At 39.0% G+C, this 24,648-nt stretch overlaps 1 protein-coding gene across 4 annotated transcripts in view; it reads left to right on the forward strand.

Annotated features, from left to right (window-relative positions):
* The window catches only part of ripor1 (RHO family interacting cell polarization regulator 1), a 92,934-nt gene that overhangs the window by 47,674 nt on the left and 20,612 nt on the right, over positions 1 to 24,648 (forward strand). For 3 of the 4 annotated variants that reach the window (XM_053678001.1, XM_053678000.1, XM_053677999.1), the window contains exons 2-10: positions 8,174 to 8,297; positions 10,584 to 10,736; positions 12,537 to 12,615; positions 13,067 to 13,090; positions 13,543 to 13,596; positions 20,782 to 20,931; positions 22,473 to 22,536; positions 23,210 to 23,253; positions 24,080 to 24,205. In XM_053678001.1, coding sequence (XP_053533976.1) covers positions 8,200 to 8,297; positions 10,584 to 10,736; positions 12,537 to 12,615; positions 13,067 to 13,090; positions 13,543 to 13,596; positions 20,782 to 20,931; positions 22,473 to 22,536; positions 23,210 to 23,253; positions 24,080 to 24,205 — 792 coding nt within the window. In that variant the 5' untranslated portion in view covers positions 8,174 to 8,199. Of the gene's footprint in view, positions 1 to 4,013; positions 4,149 to 8,173; positions 8,298 to 10,583; positions 10,737 to 12,536; positions 12,616 to 13,066; positions 13,091 to 13,542; positions 13,597 to 20,781; positions 20,932 to 22,472; positions 22,537 to 23,209; positions 23,254 to 24,079; positions 24,206 to 24,648 lie in introns of those variants that run through there. The other variant, XM_047153038.2, reaches the window with a different exon arrangement.

Genomic DNA, 24,648 nt, shown 5'->3' on the forward strand with positions numbered 1-24,648 from the left:
AGGGTAGACTACCCTAAACAGAACAGGAGGTCAGTAAGGACAGAACATGTCCTCAGGCACGCAGCTCAGGTTTACCAAAGCCTTGTTTTTGCAGGGGCTCTAAGAGCACTCACTAGAGCGAAGGGTCACTGGTTCATTATAGCCATAGGGATTGAAGCTGCAAGCATTGGAAATTAACATAGCAGGTTTTTGGAATTTGACACACAGAAACAGAAAATTTGTTGATCTTCTCTTGTCTGAAGAGTGAGGCGGCACCGAAAGAGGATACAGGCATAAAGATGCACGTCCTTCTTTTTGTCTCAATGGAATAATGGAAGGAAGGATATTTGGGGTGGGAAGAAAAAAAAGAAAAGGGTTTCCATATTATTAAAACGCTATTAAACCTTGTGGCCCTGGTCGATAACAAACATCTAGTTTACTACTGCAGGGATATTATTTTCAGCTTTATCTTAATTTTTTTATTAATCATTTATGTTTGTTGATAATCGGCAAATTAGCTTTGCTGTTTACCTGTCAGTTATTGCTTGATTTGTCAACTAGTAAGCCTACACAGTGTAGATGATTATTAATCTGGTTGACATCTTGCTGGCAGACCAGTAAAGTGAACCTGATGCTTCAGTGGTTCAGGATGAATCTGGATATGTTAACATGCCTCTTAGCATACTGTTGTTTTAAAAGCCCTTGCCCTTCTCTACCTTGCCCCTTGTGGTCTGGGTGCTAAGTGCTATTACATGCTCTGGGTGCAGCATCTTATCTGGAATATGAATGGAATGTGGACTGAGCCTGGCCTCAGTTTTAAAAAAAAAAAGGCTGTCCATTTGTCAGTATGTTGTCAGAGCCATGCTATTGCATCTCAGCCCACATTTAAGCAAATGTACATGAAGTATTTTTGTGAATATATATCCAGAAAAAGACACACGCATGCATTGTTCTTGTATTTTCATGCATGCATGTGAGGGAGAAATGTTTGTACTTTGCCCACTTTTCAGACGGGCCAATGATTAGGACTGCAACTAACAATTATTTTCATAATCAATTAGTTGGCCGAATATTTTTTCAATTAATTGGCTGGGGGGAGGCTTTCAGTACCATTTTTTTTTTTGTTTATTTAAAATAAAATCCACAAATGAGTGTTACAAATGTGAACTTCAGACTAAAACTTTACACAACTGTTTGTCCAATTATGTCAGACTGAAAAGAACCTGATACACACACACACACACACACACACACACACACACACACACACACACACACACACACACACACACACACACACAAGAATATATATATTATTCATCCAGGACTGTAGTTTAATTTTGTGCTTTTTGTGCATCCATAAAAATAATGCATAAATACTTCTATATTAGTTTATATTATATATAAGTTTATATTATGTAATAGTATTCATGCATTACTTTTTATAAAAGGTAACGTTGACATAAACAGTAAACTGAAGAAAGTGATTGTCGGGGACTCTGGGTATCCGCTAAAGCTAGCGGCGTCACATTACATGCGTATGATGTCATGCGTCGTCGACTAGGAAACGGCTTATACTTCCAGTTAGTAAAAAACTGCTAGTGTTCCATTTGAGACGATATTACCTTTCTAAAATGTATACTCTAGACGGTAGAGTATACAGTGCATAGTGTAAGTGTACAGTACAACTTTGGGACAACATTAGTATTTACTCACCGAAGCGTGTTTTCGGAACAGAAGTAACACAGTGAGTAAACGTACACTGTGCTGCGCGCAGACCGACTAATCGATAATGAGATTTATTGACAACTATTTTCATAATTGATTATTATGAATTTTATCGATTAATTGTGGCAACTCTAGAAATGATTTGGTTTCTCTGTGTATCAGTGCAGTTCAACCAATTCAATGTTTTAGTTTTTTACATCATTATTGTGTACAGTCACCCAGGTTTCTAAAGGTAGTACTGAATGAAGTGATGAAGGTATTAAAGATAGTTCTAGAAGAAGTCTAACCTTCTGAATGTTTACATTGACTCATTTTAGTGGACACTTTTGTCCAATGTGACATACACTTGATCTGAGCAGATAGATTTAACAGTCTTGCTCAAAGTAAGATGATGCTGATTGATTTTGGTCATTTCTGTGTTTAGAGTTGTCTCTTGTATTGTATTTCTATGCTCTGGATGATTCCATTTCCTGTTTCTGAGCAGACCCAACAGTGGCAGCTTGGTGGTACTGATATTCAAACTCTCAACCTTCAGATCAGTAGTCCAGTGCCCTAAGCAATGAGCCGCTATAGAATATTGTGGTCCCATTCTCTGTTAGCTGACTTATGATGAGTATATTTAGTTAGTATAATGAGAGCAGGATGGTAAACCAGTGGGTAGCATATCCGCTTCATAGCTCTAGAGTCCCCGGTTTGACCCTGGGCTGCTGTCTGCATGGAGTTTTGCATGTTCACGTCAATGAGAAGTAGTAGCTCAGTGTTTTAAAATTTTTCAACTACGGATCGGAATCTTGAGAGTTCAAATCCCAGCACTGCCAAGCTGCCACTGTTGGGCCCTTGAGCAAGGCCATTAACCCTCAACTGCTGCTGTGTAAATGAGAGAAATGTAAGTTGCTCTGGATAAGGGCATCTGCCAAATGCTGTAAATGTAAATCTTGCCTCTTCCCAAAAACATTCTGGTAGGTGACTTGGTGTCTCTAAATTTCCTCTAGTTGTGAATGAGTGTGTGTGTGTGTGTGTGTGTGTGTGTGTGCGTGCGTGGCGCCCTGAGCTGGAATGACTTCCCATCCAGGGTGAATTTCTGCCCCACACCCAGTGTTCCTGGAATAGGCTCCAGATCCATTATTTAAAAGTGGTGACTGAAGTCTGTCAGTCCTTTTTTTTTTAAAAATTTTATTTAAAAATATATACATTTTTTTTTTCAAGTTTGACTGACAGCATAGCCTAAAATTATTACCTAAACCCGATAGCATATGACAAAATACAGGTTTTTAGGAGAGTTCTGTTTTTGTGTTTGTTTTAAACACTAGTGTGATGAACGTTTTAGATGAAAATTAGGACTTACTGGCTAATTATACCCAGGGTGGGTAACAGTGCTCGTAAACACATAGCAGATACAGCATAGTGGTGCTGTTCTAAACTAGCCACTGGCCATTTGCATGTTTTGCAGTTTTAGGGTTTGTCTGAGCTGCTGTCTTCTACTGGGTTTATTTTAATACACTTTTAGTAAACCTCAAACTCTTCGGTTTTCCCTCTGCAGAAGCCCTTAAAGATTCTATGTAGAACTGTATTTCCCATTTAGAAAGGGTTCCAAGTAATCCTTTTTGGTAGGTAAGGACCGTTAGTTATTCAATATACCCTTGAAACCCCCTACATTATTAGTTTAGAGAGAGTTTTATTCCGGATTAGTCAGGACAGCGATGCTTCAGACAAAATACATAGACTCAGTGGGGGGGAAATGTTCTGTAAGCCTGGAGTGTTTAAAGCCTTGAGGGATTAAAGAGGGCTCCATTCTAATCCATTACCACAAGTGATGAAATGCGTACTGAAAGAAGGCTGATTCACTGGTCTTCTGGTTGTATAAAACATTTGCAAGGTCAGCAGTGAGGCCCAAGTGGTATTGTGACCCCTGATATTAAGTAAGACAGATAACTTTGTAAGGAACTGAGCCGTCATGATAAACAAACCTCATGGGACATTGCAGCTTGGCAGGAGAGTGTACATGGTGTTTCTCTTTGGGCTAACGTGTCCTATCACTGAGTGGTGTTATTGGGCAGTGGGTGGCCCCATTTCGCTTTGTTGCTGTGGAACAGTTCTAGAAAAAGGCCACACAGACAGAACAATATAAACACCCTGACACACATTTTCTGAGTCAAGCCACAGTTATTATAGTAGCCAATGGTACGTCATATGCAAATTCTCAAACTCACGCCATCAGCAATGATTTTCATCAAATCCTGATTTTGTGCCCAGAGTAACTTTTCTTCTCAGGCAGGCAGGGACTCGGGTAGTTGTGATGCCAAACAGGAGCTCAGGGTTTGGAACTCGAGGCGTGTTTTCTCAGTAGGAGGGTGGAAAGCGACAGGTTCAACCATTAGGGAGGCCGAAGATGTGTCGCCTGCCTTGGTTAAGTAGGAACATGCAAGAAGAGGCTGATCCAGGTAAAGATGTACATCTAAAGCATGTTGTTATTTCATGTTTAGGTGGATGTTCTGACCTTCCTTTAGATGCTGTAGTTTGAAGTGTTTTTTTTTCCTTCTTTGTTGTTAATGTTAAACAGTGTTCTTCATTTTTTTTGTTGTAGTCATCAGTGATGGACTTTATACAAATATATACAAAAGATCATTTGCCCTGGTTAACTTTCGCACTTGTTCTATTTTGGTATTATGTTCAATAGCAGAAGTAAAATGGCTTGGGGACTGTAGACGCACAGAGATCTGTCATTGGTCAGCTTATATCAGAGAGTGTAATATCCTGCATTAAGTGGAAAAAAAAAAAAAAAACTTACTTGATCTGCTTTGTTTCATGTGGCTATTTCCTAGATTAGCACTGTGTCAACGCCCTAATGGCCTTAAAGCTCACTTATTGCCCTCTACATGCCATTCTAAATATGAAAAGAAGTAGGCTTCCCAGTAAACATCATAACTCTTCTGTCTTCCTCTATTTAGACATTTATATTTCATGACTGCAGGACTTTAATCACCTAATAAGTTACTTCTTGACCTTTCTGATTAAAAAGTTATAGCATGACTGGTCTCGCAAGTCAGACCTCTAGCTTTGGTAGAGAGTCTGGCACATTGCATCAGTAAACATGGCCAAAAACTGCCTACTTAACAGAAAGAGGAGATTTGACTGACATGGCAGACTTTTCCCACACCTCATCAGGAAACGTGAGAATAACTCTCAGAAATGTTTCACGCAAAACTCTTGTACAGCCTTTAAAGACGGGATTCTGTTCACTTAAAATTATTATAATTTTTTTAACTAGTAACTATACAGTACCTTGCTCTGAAAAACTTTTTTTGTTGTTGTGGTGTTCATACGTTTTGAAAGGCTGTAAACCGCTGCATACACAGAATTACAGAGATCTAATCAGATTACAAGCTTTAACATTCTGAAGTTGTAACCAGAGAAGTGTAAAGACATCTGAGACTGGTGTCATAGGTTGAGACTATCGCAGTGCCTCCACTTGTGTATAAGATCTGACTGAGGAGCAAATGATGTTGTGGCTTAGAATCTGAAAATGAGTCAAACCACTTCTTTTGGAGGTACAAATCTATAGAAATGACTACAGGATTACAGCCTGTACAGAGTTGTGAAGTGGCCATATCAAAGCTCTTTATGCAGATTTAATAGCTACACTGTTTCTCTCGTTCCCATGGATTTAAAATAAACCCAGATTTCCCTCCTTAGGCCACTAATGTGCTCATGTTTCCAGTGAACAGGAAGACTATTGGTATGTAGGTGTGTACTTGGTCTGCAACAATGTTTAGGTACGTGTTACATGTCAAAGTAATATCCACATGAGTGCCAAGTCCCAAGGTTTCCCAGCTCAACATTGCCCAAAGCATCACATTGCCTCCACTGGCTTGTCTTCTTCCTATAGTGCAGCCTGGTGACACATGATGTAAAATAAAACCAGACCACCTTCTTCCATTGCTCCATGGTCCAGTTCTGAAGATTATGTGCCCATTGTAGGTGCTTTCGGCAGTGTACAGGGGTCAGCATGGGCACTCTGACCGGTATGCGGCTACGCAGCCCCATACACGGCAAGCTGCGATGTACTGTGTGTTCTGACACCTTTCTATCATAGCCAGCATGAATGTTTTCAGCAGTTTATGCTACAGTAGCTGTTATGTTTAATCAGCCTAGATGGGCTAGCTTTCGCTTCCCTCACGCATCAGTGAGTCTTGGGGACCCATGATACTGTTGTTGATTCACTGGTTGTTCTTCCTTGGACCACTTTTGGTAGGTACTAGCAGCAGCATACCAGGAACACCCATAAAACCTGCCGTTTTGGAGATGCTCTGACCCAGTCATCTAGCCACACAATCTGGCCCTTGTTATAGTCACTATATCCTTACGCTTACCCATTTTCCTGCTTCCAACACATCAACTTTGAGAACTGACTCTTCACTTGCTGCCTAATACATCCCACCCTATGACAGGTGCCACTGTAGCGAGATAATCAGTGTAATTCACTGTTTTAATGTTCTAGCTAGGCTGATTGGTGTATGTGGCATAATAATGGTTTTTCCACCTTTTGTGATGTGCTGTAGGTCTCATAGAAATCGATTTGAGATTCAGTAATGGAAAAAGGCATAGCCCTGGTAATGCCTGTTGGAAGTATGTAAAAATTTGAATGCGAAATACTATGAAAATTATAAATATTAGTCTAACATTGAAAGTAAGGAACTGATAATTGGCAGAATTTTTTTTTTTTTTTAAATTGCAACACAGTAACGAAAAAGCTACACTGTAATGGAGTTTCTTGCTACTACAATGGGATTATCTTTGAAATGCTGGTCCATTTCTCATGTGTCATGTATTTGCCATGTATGGTATGGTACAGTAATCGTTTTTTTCTTCAAGTCACTCCTGCTGCCCAAAATGACAAATATTTTCTGAGAATTCCTTCATGCAATTAATATAACCACCACGATGTGCTTCTAAACTCCCTTCTAGTCAAGTTTTTGTCTGTGTTGGAACCAGTTGTAACATTGTGCTAAAGACATGCTAATGATCTTTGTGTTTGTGGCTAAGCTCCTCTTCTCTGTCTCAGCAATAGTAAGGACTGATGTCATTGGAGGCTGTTGCATTGAATATGGCACAATCACAGATGAGGCATTTTGTGGGGTGGAATGGGAGATGAAATAACAGATTATTATGTAGCTAGGATGGTGGATCTTTGTGTACTGTGGTCAGGCATGGGGAGCCTCTAAAATTAACTATACATACAACTCCATTACAGTTAACTGTAAGAATGAAATGATCAATGTTGAGTAACATATTGGTTCTGAAAGGCTGGATCAGTACTGGACTGGAGACACTAGTAGTTGTTTTTCTGCTAAAATTAAGAATGAGTGATTTGGGTGATTTCATCTTGGAGAATATGGTTCTGAGGCCATGAAGCATGGGAACTCTCTATAGAGCCAGTTTACGCCCTACCTGCTTATCAGCCCAGGCTCTTCTGAGCTTATATTGTTTATGCTGTACTGGTGCATTGTTTCAGGCTGGGTGAGTCGATGACTGTCTGGGTTTGGTACTTTCCTAATTCAAGTCTTCCATCATGACTGTGTCCTTTCTGTTTTGGCAGAGTGATTTGCATGTTGTTTCTGGACTATGTGTGTGTGACTTGGGTGTCTTTGAGATGTCTCCAGATATAGGCCACTGATTAGAAACAAAACAGACAAGGAAGCTAGTGCCAGATTATCTAGACTAGAAAAGACTGGAGTCTAGAGTTAGCGGCAGTATTCAGGCCTAAAGGAAGAGATTTTGCCCGGGTGGTGTCCAGGATGTTCCACAGTCATTCAGATAGGCTCTGCGCCGTCTTCCTGAGTTCCGCGTGGGCCATTGTTTCCAGAGTGGAAGTAGTGACCCATCGTGCTCTCTCCAGCAATCTCTCTCCGCAGGAACAGGAACCACATAAAGCCTTTACTTAGCAACACAACAGAAGCCTAAGAGCTCAGTCTGTATTGGAGCGTTGTCAAGCAGCTTACAGTTGTTTATATCCCGGGTTTGAGGAAGAGAATCTTCGGTTTCAATCTGACTCACATAACTAGCTGACATGTTTATATAACATATTTTGTATGCTGTGTCACAAAAAGGTGTATGGTCCTAATGCCCTTTTAAGTAACAAACTCTGAATTGTGGCAAATTCTTTAATCTTTGGAAAAATGGAAGGGCAATTATGTCGATGAAATGATGGTGAAGCACAGTAGATGAGTGTTTTGGGTAATGGTGTGGAAACCTCTCTGTCTTCTTTTAGACCATTTTGATTTTAAGCAGTCCCTATCTGTCACGTAGGCTTTTTTCAGTTACGACTTCCCCACTTTATTTCCACGGACCACGTGCACATAAGATTTAATAACATTCGTAATAATGTTAAGTGCTTATGCACTCATTGATTGACCAGTGTACCTGCTAATCCCTTAACCCTTTCTTCCCATTTTCTTTGTGTCCACAGGGAGCCCCTCCAGATCATTGTCCACCATGTCCCTGTCTGTGCGGCCGACGCGCCGGGTCCTTGCCAGGTCCATCACTAGGAGCCAGTCCTTTGCCGGAGTCAACTCCCACGACAAGCTTTACAGGTCAGTCTACTCATAAACACGCACATACATCAGGAATTTTGAGAATGTGTAATCCAAAAAGACAGTGATTATAGTAAGAAATATCTGGCAGTCCACCAGGAGTCTGGGTGGGACATTACGTCATGGGTCAGGGCCAGAACAGTCTACTATGGGTCTGGCCTGAGACAGTCCACCATGTGTCTGGTCCAGGAAAGTAGCCTATTGGTTGAACCTGGAACAATCTACCATTTGTTTGGTTTGATAAAGTCTACCATGGGTCTGGCCTGGAACAGTCCACTGCAAGTTTGGTCTGGAACAGTTTCATTAATGACCAACAGATAATGTTTAAGGTCTAATCTATGGATGGACAATGACATGTAACATGTAGGGATGGGTGATATCTTATTGTTTGCGATGTACCGGTAGAAATTCTCCCAACAATAAGAATTAGTCTTCCTGCGATAATAACAATAAAGCCTAGTTGATGATTTCTGTGTGTGACGGTGTGCGACCCAGTCGCAGCTCACGTGCAGAGTGAAAACAAGTACAGTGGAAGGCGGAGGTGAAGCTGAGGAGTTCATCACTAAACGAGGAGCTACGTCTACAACCTGGAACTGGTTTTATTACAGAAAATCAGTTTTACTTTTAGATCAATGTTTGTGTTTCTGAGGCTCTCAAGATCACAGCTATCTCTTGTAGCCAGAAACAGTGGTGTATGGCACTATATTTATATCATCACTGATATCGTTATCGCAATAAACACTAGAAACTATTGTGATCTAGTTTTAAGTCCATATCGCCCATCCTTGGTAACATGACATTTATTTGATAGGCAATGTTTGTATGACAATATCTTTGTTTTCTACCAAAGTACCAGCCCAATTTTTGCTCTACACTAACAAATTATGTTTGCATGAGGCATCAAAAAACAATTTATCTAATAATGTGGAAAGGAAAACTCTCAAATATGCATTGTACATAATTTATTGTTCAGATTTTTTTTTAACCTAGTCTAACCATTCCACTTCCAAAGTTACTAATGCATGAATTTCAGTCATGCACAGTGTTCCTTTGGTTGTTGTAACAAAACAATTCTGCTTAATGATTTAATAAAGTATCTATATATCCATCTATCTACATGTATCTATATGTATGTATACACCTGCAGGTGAAAAGGCACAAATTCTTAACACAAACTGAATGCAGTAACACTTGCAGAAGTTCCAGGTGTCTGTCATATTGTTATTTAGAGGTCACAGCTGACAGGATGTCCTTTCCAGTCTGTGTTTCCTCCAAAGAAAAGCGTTCTCCCCTAAAAGCTGGCCACTAGAGTTGAGAACGTAAAGGAAATGTTGCCTTTTCTTTAGTATGAGAGAGAGAGAGAGAGAGAGAGAGAGAGAGAGAGAGAGAGAGAGAGAGAGATCATGTTTTCCAAACATACTCGATGTCTGGTTTTCTTTATATTAAGCCTCGTATCAGAGTAATAATGTCACAGCAATTCCCTGGGGTGAACAATACATTTTTCTGTAAGAATAAGCTGTCCCTGCTGGAAATTGGCCGTACTTTTGTTTTTATTTTTAGCATTTGGCCATGTTTGATGCCGTATGGATGCAGATGGCTTCTGTGCTTGTACACACATTCCATCCTGTTGAATTAATTGACTTTTGTTTGAGGCATTTTTGTATTTCTATATTACTTTGCATTCTATTGCATAAATAAATAAATAAAATTGGTGGAAATTTAGCCTTGCCGTACTTGTACCACTGCCAGATGATTAAATGCTTAGATTGTTATTTTGCACCATTTGAAAGTCATTTTGAAGAAATGCATCTGGAAAGTGATGAGTGAATGTAAATGAATGTAAATTCAGACCGTTTGAAATAACTTGTCGGCGTCTGGCTGGATCCTTCTAATGAAATTTATCCAGACTTGCGGCTCTGCAGGAAAAATGAGCTTGTCATTTGAAAAACCTGATTGCTGCTTCACCCCATACAGGTGGCTTTGAGTGTTGACTTTATTATAAGTCTCCAGATATTAAAAATTGGAATTTGGCACATCCACTTGAATGGATTTTTTAGAGTGTTTTGTATGCGAGTATGAGCGGTGTTGATTTTAGTTTCATAGGGATGTTCGTTGCCCATGACTAATCCCTTTTGCTGTCTTGTATCTGTGTGAATTGGCAGTGAAACATGAATGAATCATGTTTAACAAGTCATATCTAAAGAAAAGAGGATGAAAGAGATCGCTTCAGAATAATTGTACTACACTTGGTTGTATTAAAAGAACGAACGTGTGGGTGTGTTTCAGGGGCCTCTCCGTGTTCCGCACCCCATCGTGTGCAAGAAAGCCTCCCTCTAGAGGAAGCAGGATGTTCACCCTATCTGCCAAGTCACCTCCTCCAAAGGTTCCCCAGCCCGAGAGGCTGGATGAGGTGTATGAAGCTCTGAAAAGAGGACTCCAGTAAGTATACACACGCACATAATCCTTTTAAAAGCAATGGCATTTCAAATCCAAATATTTGGCATGTCCAAGGCATGTACCACACAGTATAGTGCAAGAGTATTCAGCTACTTATGCATTTTATGAAGGTCCATTTGCATAAAATTCCTCGCTTACAAAGGTGCAGATAAGCAGCGTTCATGACTGAACAACAGATACCGTCAGTGCTTAATCATTGATGATTAGTTTATGGCTCTAAATAATACAATTTGAAGTGTTTTGATTCTCAGTAGCACTTCACGTTACCATTTTGGGCTAGTGATGTAGATTCAGATGAGACGAGTCTCTTTTGATCTGGGAAGAATAAATTCCTCCTCCTCTGTATATTCGTCTTTAATCAGCCATGTTGCCAGTTTGCTAATCAGATCAGAGTGGGTACAAATTAAAAGTCTGTGAACATCTATGTAGCCTCCCCTCTTTCTGACCTAATGTCTCTAATGGTGCAGATATTTTCCGGTCCCATGAGCTGCTTTCAATGAAATAATTTGCATAAATGCATATGATTTTAGGTAAGTTGCAACAGTGGATCTGCTGCAGATGCTGAGCTAGTTCATGTTTACAAAGCGATAATCACTGAGCTACAGCCACTTTCGAATGTTTACTGGCTCTGCTGAAGTATTTCTTTTTTTCTTCTCAAGTACTCAGTTCAGTCTGTTGGAATACTTTGCGTGCTCTGCATCCGGACCGATGTCCATTAATCAGACGACCCCTGGAATAGGGAATTCAAGTTTACCACTAAATCTCAAAAAATGTAAATAGGTTTTAGCTAACATAAACAATCTTCTGGGGAATAAATAGTGTTCAGTGGTGCACAAAACAACAGCTTTTACCAAAAAACAAAAAAAGAGGCTACCTATGATGATACATTTTTTTGTTTTTGTTCTTTTTTTTGGTTCCACACCGCACGCAAGCTTATGAGCTCTGAGACTGATATTTATGCAGTTTCACAGTTAAACGTTTCCATATACAGTACAAATTCAAATGAACAGCCAATTTCAATAATGAGTACTGAGTTTTTAGTGTCGTTCACAGGAACTTGATTGGAGGATTTGAACAGTGGTATTTAAACCTGTCCAGTTTTACTGTGGAGCGCTTTTGTACACTTTGGTTAGCGTTTCTGATTAATATGCCTAATCTCATTTGAAACCAAGTCCTCTAAACAGTCAGATCTGGAAATGTACAGTACTCTGTTATAGGAGCAACTGTTCAGAATGTGTGCAGTTGTTTCTTTCTAAGGCTTGAAATGTAGAATACAATACAGGTTGTTTGATGGACGTCAGGATCCTAAGGAAACACATTGAGATTACTCACAGTGGTACAGATAGCCAGACATATAGATGACAGAAATTAAAATATAGGAAGATATATATATATATATATATATATATATATATATATATATATATATATATATATATATATATATATATAAAAATCAAAGAATAAAATATTAAACAGATCTGGATTAGTTGTACTATGAGTATATCTTTACATCCCTTACACGAACTGTATTTTTAATTAATCCATGACAAATGCCTATGAAAGAGTTGCTTACTGCAGTCCATAAGGTGATCCAACATCTGTCCTAATGATTTAGACTGCAATAATTATTCAGTGCATCTCATTCTAGTTTATCTGAGCTAGCCTTTATGACTTGGAGCACAGTATTTCAGAGATTCTGTGATGACTGAAATAGCAGTCACAGCACGGCTGAGTTGCACAGACACCGGTGTGTTTAATAACTGATTTCTGTGCTTCCAGGTCATATCTGCAGGTCCATCAGATGGAGCTGGACAGTCTGAACCGCCAGATGAAGGAATCTAAGAGGAACTCACGCCTGGTAAGAGAAAGCAGTTGAGGTCTTACAATATGCAATAATAATGTTAAGATTAATGCAGCTTTTTAAACCAGCTGTGCACAGCAGCAATCACATGATTACAAGGACACTTTCAGGGAGCTTGTGTTTGACCAGTCAGTAACTTTCAGCATGACAAGCGCCACCCTGTTAGTTCTAACCCTAACTACAGCACAGGAACTAAAATGAGTCCTTATTTCTCTATTGGAAACATGCTTATGAACATGCTTAACGTTCCAGAAAATGATAAAAAGCAATAACTGAGCTTAAATAAGAACTCGTATGCATGTGATCTAAGTCAAAGAGATGCAAATCTAAACCCAAAAGTACAAGGCTTTAAGCAGAGCTATGGCATTAAAAGTGTTAGAATATGGCTTATGGTTGTTTGCATTTGATTTTAACCTTCCTTTCTCTCTTGATCTTTGTTTGCTTACAGGGATTTCTTTATGAACTGGACAAGGTGAGGGAGACACTGTCTCAGCTACAAAAACAAACCAAACTTTGATTTAACGATTTCATTGAAAATTATACATGACTTGACCGTATGCGATATTTGTTTATCTATAGCCCATACAAGATAAACCATGAAATAACTGTAGTAGAAATGTTTTGTGGTAAATTACAGATTTTTACTACATTTCTGAAATGGAGGCACCTTCTTTGTGACAAAAGGGAGGTTAAACAGTCAATAATTTTCTTTTTCTTTATTTTATAAATTAATAAGATACAAAAAAGAGTGGGGTGCAATGGACTGGGAAAAAAACCCCATACATTTGTAAATTATTCTTGTTATTTTTATACATGCTACATTGGGGACTACACTGGGGGCTTTGGGAACCCAAACAAAGAAAAATAATTCAGTCAATGTCTTAGGGTGTGTTATGAAATGTTAATGATGGCTGTTTCCTGCAGCAAGTCAAGGTGATTGAGAGGTTCATGAGACGACTGGAGTTCCACCTCAGTAAGGTAGGCATTCTGTGTATTTGGAATGCGAAAGCTTTACAGTTGCAATCAAAATTATTCAACCCCCATTGCAAATCAGGTTTATTGTCAAAATTTACAGACTTTCAGCTGTTTGCAATGAACAAATCATACAAAAGCAGTTGAAATAGTTCAACACAACGAATGCTTCAAGTGGTTTCCCCAAATTCAACTGAAAATGCAACTTATTTCTGCAGTTTCAGAATTATTCAACCTCCTGAATAGAGTCCCTCACAACAGCACAAATATGCAAAACAGGTGTTGTCTCTAATCAATAGTTTCATTAGCTGCACCAGGTGTGCTTGAGCTGGAACACATGAAATACCTGAACTGGCTAGGGGTAGAAAATGTATGAAATACCTAGACGGAGCAGAAAAAGGAAGCTCTAAATGGCTGCAAGCAGATTTCTGAGAAGGCAGGTTGTGAAAAACCCTCGAGTGACTGCAAAAGACCTGCAGCAAGACTTGGTGGCAACAGACACTGAGCTTTCAGTGAGCACAGTATGGCGTGTACTAAACGCAGAAGGTTTCCATGCCAGAACTCCAAGACATACACCACTACTGACCCAAAAGCACTAAAAAAGTCTGTTCAAAATTATATAAATAAGCCACAGAAGTTTTGGGATTCTGTTCTGTAGAACGATGAACCAAAACTGGAACTTTTCAGCACGATGGATCAGCGGTATGTCTGGAGGAAGAAGAATGAAGAAAGATCACTCTGTCCACAGTCAAGCATGGTGGTGGCTCGGTGATGCTCTGGGGCTGCTTTGCATCCTCTGGCACTGGACACCTGCAGCATGTGGAAGGCGAGATGGATTCATTGAAGTATCAGGAAATCCTAGGAGAAAACGTCATGTCGTCTGTGAGGAAGCTGAAGCTTGGGCATCACTGGACCTTCCAACAGGACAATGATCCCAAGCATACCTCAAATTCCACTAAGGCTTGGTTGCAGAAGAAGTCCTGGAAGATTCTACAGGGCCATCACAGTCACCTGACTTGAACCCCATAGAAAATCTCTGGTGGGATTTGAAGAAGGCGGTTACAGCACGCAAACCCAAGAATATTACTGAACTGGAGGCCATAGCTCATGAGGAATGGGCTACGATTCCTCAGAAATGCTGCTAGAAGCTATGCATCTTGTTTGCAGTGGGCCATAACAGCAAAAGGGTGCTCTACAAAGTACTAAAGATGCTTGCCATTAGGGGTTGAATAATTCTGAAACTGGAGAGGTCATTATAATTTGCATCTTCAGTTGAATTTGGAGAATCCACTTGAAGCATTCGTTGTGTTGAACTGTTTCAATTGCTTTTGTTTGATTTGTTCATTGCAAACAGCTGAAAGTCTGTAAATAATGACAATAAACATGATTTGCAATGGGGGTTGAATCATTTTGATTGCAACTGTATTTTGCTTATTAAATATTGGAAGTTGATATAAAGAAATTAAGAAAGCTGATTTGTAGGGCACATACACCATGTCAACATCTCTGTTTAAGGGTTTATGTACAGAACTTTGGTGTATGTGTGTGGCATACCATTTATATCTGTTAACTCGTTGCCGATATACTAATGCCTAATGCATTTTACTTTTAATTAGACCAAAATATGTGTATATATATATATATATATATATATATATATATGTATATATATGTATGTATGTATGTATGTATGTGATGTATATAATTCTGCTGAAAGCTACTAGAATAGCTTCAGTGCACCTTGGCATATATTTTGGCATAAGTCATGACCAAGATTCACTCAATTTATCATTCTTTGAATCATTGAATCTCTATGAAAGGAGAATTCCTCCGCTTGCATCCAGTGGGTCAGTGTTTGAGTCAGTGAGTCCTTCAGTCATGGCTGAGAGTTTTCTCCTCTTATTTTGTTTAGCACCTCAGTGAGTTCAGTCATTCCTGTTTGGGCTCATTCAGTCAGAACTGAGGAACAGTGTATGCAGTAGTAACAGTATATGCAGTAGTGTCAGTGTTCTGTAAAAGTCTGTGTTGTTCTGGCTGTGAAACTATTATTTTTCTAAATACATGCGAGCATGTTGTACAATAAAGATGATTAGCTATTTATACAATGCTCAATCTACAACCCCAATTCCAAATAAGTTGGGACGCTGTGTAAAATGTAAATAAATGTGAATAAAAACAGAATGCAGTGATTTGCAAATCTCATAAACCCATATGTTATTCACAGTTGAGAATGAAAAATGATCAAATGTTTAAAAGGAGGAAATGTGCCATTTTAAGGGGGGAAAAAAGGTAATTTTGAATTTGATGGCCGCAACACATCTAAAAAAAAAAAAAAAAAAGTTGGGACGGGGCAACAAAAGATTGGAAAAGTAAGTGTTATTAAAAAGAAACAGCTGGAGGTTAATTGGCAACAAGTCAGTAACATAATTGGGTATAAAAAGAGGGATATTGGGTATATCTTAGAGAGGCAGAGTCTCTCAGAAGTAATGATTGGATGGAAGCATATGTTGCTATAAAACCTGTATATACCTTTCAGCATTGATTTTACCAGATGTGCAAGTTGCCCATTCCAAAGGCTCTAATGCACCCACATACCATCAGAGATGCAGGCGTTTGAACTGAACGCTGATAAAAAGCCGGACTCCTCTTTACTCCTCTTTAGTTTAGAGGGTGCGGCGTCCATGGATTAAAAAAGAATGAAAATTTTCACATGTTCACATATGGCTTCTTCTTTGCGTGATAGAGCTTTAATCAGCATTTGTGGATGGGACGGTGAACTGTGTTTACAGACAGTGGCTTCGGGAGGTGTTTCTGAGTCCATGGAGTGTTTTCCATTACAGAATCATGCCTGTTTTTAATGCATTGCCGCCTGAGGACCTGAAGATCACAGGCATGCAATATTGATTTTCACCCTTGTCCTTTGCGCATAGAGATTTCTCCAGATTCTCTGAATCTTTTCTTGACATTATGTACTGTAGATGATGAGTCTTCGCAATTTTACTTTGAGGAGCATTATTATGAAATTATTCCACAAATTGTAGATGCAGTTTTTCACAGATTGGTGAACCTCTGCCCATCTTTACTTCTGAAAGACTCTGAGTCTCTACGATATTCTTTTTATACCCAATCATGTTACTCACCTGTTAGCAATTAACCTCCAGCTGATTCTTTTTACTAACACTTACTTTTCCAGCCTTTTGTTGACCCCGTCCCAACTTTTTTGAGATGGGCCATCAAATTCAGAATTACCTTTTTTTTTCTTCTTAAAATGGCACATTTCCTCAGTTTAAACAGTTGATGTTTTCTGTGTTCTATTGTGAATAACATATGGGTTTATGAAATTTGCAAATCATTGCATTCTATTTTTATTTACACTTTACACAGCATCCCAACTTTTTTGGACTTGGGGTTGTATTTGTTAGGTGATCATGCTGCACATTTGGCCAAAGCATGCAACAAAATGAATCTGTAAGAATCATTTAACTGAACAGACTCAAACGACTAAAGGGGTGGAGTAGAAAAGTGTTTGTCCTATCATCCGGTGATTGCAACTTTGAATCCTAGTGATGCCACAGAATCCGTGGATGGGAGTCCAAGGGAGATAATTGGCCATACTCTCCTTCCCTGCCAATCACAGCAACACTGGCCAGTCATGGGCTTCTGTAAGCTCATGTATGCTGATAGAACTTTCATCCGAGTGTATTATGCAGCATAAGCAGCAGTTTGAAAAGATACAGTTGGCTGACTTTACATGTCTCGTTAGCTTTCATCCGTGGCAGCTGTCATATGAAAGGGGAAAGCCGGCTGGTGGGTGGGAATTGGCCAAGAGGAAATTAGGGAGAGATTTAAACGTTCTAATTTTTGCCTTTATCCGTAAACATGTATGAATATTACTAATATTTCCATAATAATTAAAAGTACAGATGAGGCAAATGAGGAAAAATGTCTGACGGCAAATGGACATGCACATGGAGACACATGCACACACTCTCTCTCTCTCTCTCTCTCTCTCTCTTTCTCTCTCTCTCACACACACACACACACACACACACACACACACACACACACACACACACACTCTGATATGAGTCAGAGACAGGGGCCATCCTCCAGCTCACTGAGCAGTCATACTCTGTTTACACAGGCCAGAGGACACCCAGACATCTGCTGCACAGGAAGTGGCCTTCATCCTCATTTCCTCTTCCTCCTCTCTTGTTGCAGCTTTGTTTGATGTGTGATTAGTTTATGAGCACTAGGCACCACTGGGAGAAAATATTATATATTCATGAAGTCCATATGTACACACCCTTTGTATGGATGTGTAGAAAGAGAGTAACAATCTATACACTGCTCGTTACTATGATTTGTAGAACAGCTGCAATGTGTATACTGAAAGATTCTGTGTGTATATATGAGAACGCTCCACACAGTATAACCGATATGAATAGACCTGATATGTGTTTAGCTGTTTTCCTTTGCTAGCTAAAGTATGCGTTTGAGAGAAGACCAGCTGTGAATGTTATAAACCAGACTGCGCATTCACCACTAGAACACTTGGTACACTACTCTAAGCACCTCCAGATGATGAGTGTTTGTGTGCAAGTGTGTAAAAAGAGAGAGTGAGGACTCTCAGCACATCTCTCAGTGCAGTAAAACTTTCAAGCCTACGCAACCTATCTGCCTTTCCTGCTCTTTCCTTGCTTGGGGAAACTGGCGTCTCTTGAGACTGTTCCAAATGTTGGTTTCTGTTTGTGAACATACGTATCCTTTAGTGGGAATCGTTGCTTATTCTGTGTGTGTGTGGGGAGAAGGGAGTGTTTCTCTGGCAATCCTCTGGATTGTTTCTGCACCCCGAATGCGTACACATGCACACTTCCACCCCCAACTAAGCTCACTGCATCTTTAATTTCACCCTCAATACCAATCATGCGCGAGTCTTATCAGAACTGCTTCATGTAGTAACTTTTTAATGGCCTGTTATTCCTGGCGTGACCTTGTTCAATGGAATTTCTGCTAAATCTGCTACTTGGAAGTGCATTTGTAGAAAGACTGCTTAGAGAATAATCCATGAGTGTTTTCGAATAAATAAACTCATTACACTGACTAAAAAATAACAACAAAAGACTTTGTGTTTCAGTCTTTTATGCTAACCGCAGTTGTGTTTAAAAAAAACAAAAAAACAACAACAAAAAGCTAGACATTGTAGAGTCTGAGTTTGGGTTTACTATTCACACCCTGAAAACCAGATAAATATTATTAGATTTGTGATTGATTTATAGTCTGGAAACTCATATGTATGGAAAAGTTGAGAAGCTGAGGATACAGCCTGACTGGTTTAAAAACTGTAGGGACTTTGCACATGTGCAAGATTATGACTGACCTTAATATAGGTGTGTATATGTGTTTGTGTGTGTTAGGGGTGGAGTTGCTCAGGGGTAGGGGTTAGCTCTTTGTGAGGATCATATAATGACATATGATCTTTTTTAGGCTTTGATTTGATTATTTGTCTTGTCCTAACGAAAAAGGTGTGCTTTAGATACAAAGGCAGCTTTAGGGGTAAGGGTAAAGGGGTAGGTGTACTGTTAATATTATCTTAGTTACTGTAATAGACCAAATCAGAGACTCAACCAAAACATTTTTTGTAATATAATGTTGAAATGCTGTTTGGGTTCTGTAAGGTCTCATGTATACAAGTTCATAACCGTAGTATCTTAGTAGGTTCAGTTAAAATTTCATGAAACATCCAGGGAACTAAATCAGTGTTTTACTTTATTTAAAGTTAATTTTTTTTCTGCTGCCAGCTCTCTCTTGCACAACCAACAGGTTTGGCAACCTTCCAAATCTCTATCATAACTCTACGAAACAAAAATACAAGCAATTCAATAATGTTGTTGGTTTTTTTGTTTAAAAACTTTTCAATTTAAAAAACTTTAGGTAAATGCTGGACACGTACAGCTATTTCTGAAGTTATCAACATGGGAAAATGTCTGTGCTTGTATAGGAGTTAAAAACAAAAATGGCAGTAGAAGTCTCTAGTTTCTCAAACTGCGAATATTTAGAAGAGCTAAAGATCACGTTCCTGAGAAATACCTTTGGTAAAATAACTTGGGAATATCGTTCTACAGTTATAGGGCAGCTGGTGTTCTGCACCCAGAAGTAATACATTCATTACAACGTAACTCATGTTGTCTACACATCTTTTATAACTTAGTTGGGACCAAATGTCCCCACAAAAATATTTGACAGTTTTGAAAGCTGCATTTGTTTTTGTCTCAAAACTGCTTTTGATATAAAAACGTTTAAAATTTGTATTAAAAAATCTAAGAGACGAACGCTTTCCTTTTGTTTACTAAGGTTTGGGTTAGATTTACTATAGCTATGTTAATAATTATCACAAGGATAGTGAGGTGTGTGTGTGTGTGTGTGTGTGTGTGTGTGTGTGTGTGTGTGTGTGTGTGTGTGTGTGTGTGTGTGTGTGTAATATTTACTGTCCTAAATGAAGAGGAGACTGAACGGTTGCTGCCTCACTCTCTCATATAAAAACTGCCCCCTGATAAAGGCTCTATGTGACTTGAAACACACACACCCACACCCATGCATTTCTGTTTCCTTATTTATTTATAATGGTGTGCCATGAACTGTAAATGCCACTGTTCTGCGTAAAACCAGTGACTTGAAAGATAAGACTTAGACTCTTAGTGCTGTTAGGGAATGAAGTAATCTTACTAGGACGTGCTATTTTGATAAACACACACTTCATGCCTGACCTATAAAGTGCATCCAGAGAGTTAGTGCTAGTAACGGGATTAGTACATCGGTGATATGAGGTGTGTGCTGACTAGAATATATAATATACTGGATTGTGGTGTAGGTTTGCCAAATGCACTGCAGACAGATCAATAAAGGATTAACTATGCATGTCAGGGATAATACAATTGATAATGTAATAAAGGCCTAAAGAAAGTAAATACAGGATGTATTTGTGTTTGAGAGAGACTGAGAGAGGATTTGTGCATATTTTTGCACTTTAATCAGGTTAATCACCATCTGTATTGTAACTGAAATGTAGTTATTTCTTTATTTTGTGTGTGAAGCAGAATTGATTTATATAGTTCAGTCTGTAAGGCTGTGTAAATCCACACACACAACTCCTGATGCCAGTCTGTATTCCTGGTGTTTGGATGTGTGCAGATTGACGAGCTGTACGAAGCGTATTGTATGCAGCGAAGACTGCGGGATGGAGCCAATAAGATGGTAAAGGCGTACACTGCTTCACCAGGTAGCCGAGAAGCCAGAGAGAGTCTGTCAGAGGCCAACAAGGGCTTCAAAGAATACACAGAGGTGAGTGGCATACACGTACGTATACGGTGCTTGAGACAGAGTGAAATTCCGTCTTTAGTAACGCAATGTCGAGGATACTGTCGGCTGTATTCTGGTTTAGCTGTGGCTTGGTTAGAATCTAAATTCTACCTCGTGCTTAATATCTGATAACAACGTAATGACAACATGAGGTTCAAACGGAATAGAATTGAACATGGTGCGTATTGTAGGTACACAATTACTCACTGTAGCTTCGCCTGTAGCTATGTGCCGCATCCGTAAGTGAAAAGGGACCACTGTTAGTCCACTTCTGACCAAGTGTTATTTGGGTGGTAGACTGTCCTTAGCACAGTAGTAAAACTGCCCTGTTGGATCACTTTGTAGACCTGCAGTTAGAGGCTATACCTTATTGTTTCCATGCACAGTGTGTATTAATCATCCTCTAGATATTCTCTGGATATTTTTAATTTTGTATTTCTGTTTCTCAGCCTAGCAGCGTTTTTTTTTTTTTTTTTTTTTTTTTTTTTTTTTTAAAAGCCTGCCAACACAGCTGTACCTAATACACTCTTACCTGCACCACACACACACACACACACACCGTGTCCATGTCACTGCTGTGCTGATAGTGATCCCAAACCCAAATAATATCTGGTCACCGGTGCCTTGATGGTGTATGGAGCCTATCAGATATCAGGGAACTCATGGCATCTCTCATAATGACAGAAGTGTACTCCTCAACTGTTCTGAGGTCAGTAGAGAACTAATCATAACTGTTGATCAGGTAGTCTTGGAACGCATGTTTTCCCACATTGTAGGCTACACTTTTCCAGCACATTATTAAAAAACTTGTAAAACTCAGTGTCCTCAGTTAAGACCATGACAGTAGGAGGACCTGATATACCAATGCATGTACAGTGGGGTCCAAAGGTCTGAGAACACTAGTGAAAATGCTTCTATTTTGCATTCTTTTTAACTTCAATACAACAATTTTCATTACAAATTATATTATTGACAACAACTTGGAAAGTAGAACCTTTCTTAGTTTCTTAGTATTTGGTCTCCTTTTCACTTTAATGACCGTGTGCACTCGAGCTGGCATGGACTCCACAAGTGTGTGCAAAACCTTCTGATCTATTTTAGATCAAATCCATCAGCATGTCGTCTGAACACATGCTATACTAGAGTAGATTAGACACTTGCTCACATTTAAATAGGGACCTAGAAATAGTGCAGGATCTTGCATATTTAATTATTCAAGACTCTAAATATTGAACGTTTACTTTCTTTGTTTTAAATATTTAAAAATTCTAAAACCTTCTGTTTATTTCCAATTTTGAATCGGGGGAAATCCTTGATTTTTCCAGACAGGAGCAGATAGAAAACTTCTTTTTTTTTTTTTTTTTTTTTTTTTTAAACCTCCTTTTGTTTGTCTCCTGTTTTCTCACTTTTTTCTGCCTCATTGCATCTCTGTCTTGACGTTTTTTTTTTTTTAAACTCTTGAACTCTATTTTTATAAATATTTTTATAATTTTTTATACATTTTTATAAATGTGCCTGTACAGAACATGTGCATGCTGGAGAGTGAGATTGAAAACCAGCTCGGAGAGTTCCACGTCAGAATGAAAGGTATGACATGACAATAACTACCCTTTTTCTTATCAGTCCGTACAGAAGTTGTTTTTTTGTTGTTGTTGTTGTTGTTGTTGTTTTTTTTTATTGTGATTGTTGTGCTCAAAAATGCATAATTTTTCTGCGACTTTTTTCTAAATTTGCCATGCAGTTTGCTGAGGGTTTTTTTTGTGCTTTTTAATTATTTATTTTTTAAAAATTTTTTGTGGAAAACTGCTTGAATTGGTGAAATTATAATTGCAGTAGTTCTGCACGGTCTGTCACAGTGATGTTTGTTGGTAAATGAGACCTTTTTAGCTGTACTCATGTTCGATGCACGTGAATTGAAGAGGACTTTGACTTTTTGTGTCGTGATGTCGTCATATGACGCGTCTAGGCCCAAATTGGAAAATCTGCGGTAATTTTGAAAAATTCCAAGGTCCTCTCAATATTACGCAGTTTGCTTGATTTTAGAGTTAATTCCTGCGATCAGACTGGAGGGACTGAATCCTGAAGGGACTGGTTCATAGACTGTGTAACTATTGCTTAATGAGTCATTTGACGATTTTCTTTGTTTGTTTGTTTTTGTGAAAAAAATTGTATCCTAAATTTGTGCATTTAAGCAACACGTTCATTAGCTACGTGATGTTTATTAAGGTGAAGGTATGCATTCAGTTTGCCTCTGTTGCAGGTCTGGCTGGCTTTGCACGCCTCTGTGCTGGAGACCAGTATGAGGTTAGCTTTCGTTTCTTTCTTACTCTTTCCTTCTTTTCTCTCTGTTGTTGTTTTTTCCCCATTATATTCTCGTTTTATGGTCTCTTTGCTCTGTCTCTTCTTGTACTTTACACCTTATTGTCTGTCTTGTGCTTGGACTGGTGAGAGGTAAAGATATATATATATATATATATATATATATATATATATATATATATATATATATATATATATATATATATATATATAGAGAGAGAGAGAGAGAGAGAGAGAGAGAGAGAGAGAGAGAGCGCGCGCGCAAGAAATAGTAATGTATGCATGATCTCAATGGGCTGCTTCTTTGTGTTTGGCCTGAAGAGGCTTTTATTTCTGGAAGTTGAGGCAAATTGAAGACGGAAATGTGCTGCCACATCAGTGTCTACCTCTGTGTGATTTAAAACGCACATGGTTCGGGATTGAGAAACCTTGATTGATGAGCTCATCGACTGAGTGAATCAGCACGGCAGTCTGTTTAGTGTGACAGCATGTGAGCCGGGGGAGAGGGAGGAAGAATAGAGAGACTCGGACAGATGGAGTGATTGAAGACAGAGGTGGCAGGCTGTTATTTGAAGAGGTGAGACTTCTCTGTCCATCTGGCAGTGGGTAAAAGATGACATTCCCACACATACTCACAGACTTATGATGAAGAGATCAGACAGACTCATCAGTCCTCAGCACTGTTTTTTTTTTATTTTTTTTATTTTGTTCTTTCTATACACTGTGGTTTTTCAAGGCATATCAGCTTATATATACATATATATGTGTGTGTGTGTAAAGACGGGTTATCATTTGTGTCCGTCCCACACAGATCTTTATGAGATATGGCCGACAGCGCTGGAAGTTGCGGGGTCGAATTGAGATCAACGGAAAGCAAGTGTGGGACAGTGAGGAAATGGTCTTCCTTCCCCTTATCACAGAGTTCCTTTCAATAAAGGTACAATCTGTCTTTATGCGTTCAACATTCTACCTCAATGGCACACACAATTTAGAGTAAAAAATGCGCAGCGCATTTAAATAATGAGACATGCAGTGAATGATATTTTGCGCTTAAACATATGGGGACAATGAACAATGTGTGAGATATTTCTGGCAGAACATAGGTGTAAAAAATTATCTGTAAAAATTTGTGAAGCCTCTTCTGGTGGAAGTAACACCACTGAGAATCTTCCTGTAATATCTAATATGGTTAGACATTTGGAACCTGGATACTGCTGCATGAAGAATATGTCAAGTTCCTCTACATGTATCCAAACATATTAGACATTACAGGAAGAGGCGTTTTTTAAAAAAAGGTTTTCATTAGGGTGCATTTAGATGATCAGCTTGTTGTGCGGTGCTCACCGCTAAGGTAGGTGCACTGGAACTGAGTAACTGGGT

The sequence above is a fragment of the Ictalurus punctatus genome, chromosome 4 (genome assembly GCF_001660625.3).
Source record: "Ictalurus punctatus breed USDA103 chromosome 4, Coco_2.0, whole genome shotgun sequence".
Classification (NCBI taxonomy): Eukaryota; Metazoa; Chordata; class Actinopteri; order Siluriformes; family Ictaluridae; genus Ictalurus; species Ictalurus punctatus.